At 33.4% G+C, this 3346-nt stretch overlaps 1 protein-coding gene across 2 annotated transcripts; it reads left to right on the plus strand.

Moving 5' to 3' along the window:
- Window positions 1–664: 664 nt before the first annotated feature.
- LOC131076095 (TPD1 protein homolog 1-like) lies at window positions 665–1470 on the plus strand. Of its 2 annotated transcripts, none has more exons than XM_058013142.1 (3): window positions 665–744; window positions 898–990; window positions 1060–1470. In XM_058013142.1, the coding sequence occupies exons 1-3, from the start codon at window positions 675–677 to the stop codon at window positions 1389–1391; spliced, it is 495 nt and encodes a 164-aa protein (XP_057869125.1). In that variant the 5' UTR covers window positions 665–674; the 3' UTR covers window positions 1392–1470. The 2 variants fall into 2 exon arrangements, with proteins under 2 accessions (XP_057869125.1, XP_057869126.1); XM_058013143.1 differs by having other exon boundaries at window positions 898–954.
- Window positions 1471–3346: the final 1876 nt, after the last annotated feature.

Genomic DNA, 3346 nt, shown 5'->3' on the forward strand with positions numbered 1-3346 from the left:
AGGTACTTAGCAATAAGTGACCCTTGTTTATATAACATTTATAGATTTTTTTTTATGCTAGGGTATCCCCAATCCCCATAGCTCCAGTTTGGCAAGGGAGCAAAACTTGAGACCGATGGGAGCAAACCTATTGCCCAAGCCAAGTCACCTACACGTACTTGGACTAAAACAACCAACATATGATTTCTACTTATAAACTAATTATTGACAATATATAGTAGAAATATACTAGAAAAATAGATATTATAACCACAAATACTATATTGACTAATAAACCCAACCAGCTATTTACCTTTTTCCCTATATTAATTAGTTAGCAGCTGTTTCCATCTATTTACCCTTCTCCCTAGATTAATTGGTTAACAGCTGTTTCCATCTATTAAGTTATACCAGAGGGGCAGGTGTTATGAGCTGTCGAGTTGAGAAATGTTATCTTTATTAATGGAGGCTATGAATATCGGTGAGGGGAAGATTGTGTCGTCCTTGGGAACGAAAAGATTGTCTTCCTTTGATGTTACTCGTTGGAAATAGGACACATCTTTAACAAAATCTTGATTAATAGATGCGAAATTAATGACGTTAACGTAAAATGTGGCTGGTACCACATCACTCGATTAGTATATATACCACTGGAGGGCAAGGTGTTATGTACTTGCACAGCGTTTTCACCAACAATGACGATGCCTTACTTGAACAATGTTTCCGCCTTCTTTCTTCTCTTCATATTCATCAACGGTGTCTCAGGTATCCATATGCTGTTTGAAATTTGTTAGGAAAGTTTTTCTAAGTTTATGTAATAGGAAGAAATTGTTGTCTTATAAACATTATTAGAAAACAGTTGTAACTATGGGATCAGGTCGGCGGACCACAAACCTAACGCATTTGCAATATATGCAGGCTTGTCAACAATGGAAGATTCACACTCCGTGGGGGCGCCCTATCTGACGAAGGAAGGTGTGAAATCGAGCTACAAAATACCGAATCTGCTGGGTATGTTGCATCCTTGGAATACCTTTTTAAGAATTTCAGCGTTTTTTATTGGTATGATTAAATTTGCAGGTTTCTCGGAGAAAATAGGGCAAGCTTGCTCAAAAGAAGACATAGTAGTGAATCAGGGCGCCACCTCCCCACAGCCAAACGGAATTCCAACATACACTGTAGAAATTCTGAATGTGTGCCGCACAGGCTGCTCAATAGCAGAAATCCACCTCACATGCGGATGGTTCAGCTCTGAAGCAGCGATAGATCCTAAATTGTTCAAGCGCTTGAGCTACAACGACTGCCTCGTCAACAATGGGGATCCAATAAAGGCCGGAGACTCTGTATCCTTTGTTTATGCACAGAAATCTAAATATCCCATGGCAGTTTCTTCCGTTAAATGTGTCCCATGACTTGTAAGCACTGACTATGATATTGTATGCCAGAGGACCTAACTGATTATTTACGGCCTCGAAAATATTAAATAAAAGTATCGGGAACAGATTTATTAGTGTTTATGCAATGCAGTTTAATAATCATTTGTTCTGTCTTCTTTTTTTCAATTTAGTTTCCCTTTGGAACTGCTATATAGCAGTGAATTCATTATGTTTATATCGAAAGTCATATAAATTCCAGAGAATCGATTTGAACCTGTAATGCATATAGAGGACTCAATTTTCGTAGATGAAACATTCCTTAATAGTTCTCACATGAAACGAATGCCCGGTAGCACATTCAACAATGATTGTACTACAAAATTCAGATTAAATATTCAGATTTCTATTTACTTGTAATCCGTAAATTAGGGTTTGTGTGTATTTAGGGTTAGTTTGCAATTATATTCAATTGTGTGGATCACAGACGACATGCAATTAATTTGTATAACCGTTGAATAATCTTGATATATATAGTGAAAGGCATACCACTAGCGGGTTAATTACATCGTGACTTCATTAAAAAAAAGAAAATTGGGTTTTAAGAAAAAAATTATAAAATTTAATTATTTGATTTATAAAGAAATTTGTAGAAATATCGATTTTGGATGATGTAAATGTGAACAATTTTTTTAATAAGTTGTTATGTATAAGTAATCTTAACATTTTTTATATTAATTTAATTTAATTCTTCTCTACATTTAATTAATTTATAATAATCTTTGTTAATTACTTGTAACTTTCGCGTACTTTATATAGATTAAATTAAAATTTAAGGTATATAAGCTAGTAGCATTTGGGTGACACTACATGAAAAACATAAAATAAATGCAATATATAATTATATAGTATCATTTTCTTGAATTGAATTATATTATAGTATTATAATATTATTATATTATTATATTATTATGTGGAGATATATGAAATTGTATATATCCATTTAGACTATTTTTAATAAATATTTATGTTACAAGATTAAAGCATATACAAAATTGATATCTCTTATATACAAAATTGTAAGATATTTATTAGACTTTTATTTAATGATAGTATAAAACGTTATTTAATGCTCACTATTATGGTTACAGATAGGGTTAGGGTTAAGGTTAGTATTGTGGTTAGAGTTAGGATTACATAATTGTTAGGGCTGTGGTTAGGGTTCACATCGAGGTTAGGGTTTGGTGTAGGTTTAGAATTATGTTTAGGGTTAGGATTTAGTATTACTGTTAGGATTAGGGTTAGGCTTAGTGTTAGGGTTAAGTTTATGGTTAGGGTTAGGGTTAAGGTTACTATTATGGTCAAGGATATGGTTTACATCATTGTTAGGGTTAGGGGTAGGGTTAGGGTAAGGGTTGTGATGAAGGTTAGGTGTCAAGGTCAAGGTGATGATAATGGTTAGGGTTTATATTATGGTTAGGGTTGGGATGAAGGTCAAGGTTTTGTTTAGCTTTCAAATTATGGTTGAGTTAGAGTTAAGGATTCCAATTATGGTTATGGTTATGGTTATGGTTATGGTTATGGTTATGATTAGGTTTCCATGTTAGGGTTAAGTTTATGGTTAGGGTTAGGGTTTATTGTTAGTGTTTCAATTATGTTTAGAGTTTATATCAAATTTAGGGTTAGGGTAACCATAATTATAGTTAGGGTTAGGGTTATGATTATAACTGGGGTTGGGTTAGGATTACAACTTAATTTATGATTATTTAATGTAGAGTTAGGGTTAAGGTTTACATCATTATTAGGGCTAGGGTTAGGGTTAAGATAATGGGTAGGGTTAACATCAAGGTTCGGTTTTGCTTTAGGTTTAGGATTATGGTTAGGGTTATGGTTGGGGTTAAGTTTATAGTTAGGGTTTTGGCTAGATTAGGGTTAATATTAGTCAAGGATTAGAGTTCAATTAAAATTACATTTCAATTAGGGTTAGGGTTAAG

Source organism: Cryptomeria japonica, chromosome 10, assembly GCF_030272615.1.
Source record: "Cryptomeria japonica chromosome 10, Sugi_1.0, whole genome shotgun sequence".
NCBI classification, from domain to species: domain Eukaryota; kingdom Viridiplantae; phylum Streptophyta; class Pinopsida; order Cupressales; family Cupressaceae; genus Cryptomeria; species Cryptomeria japonica.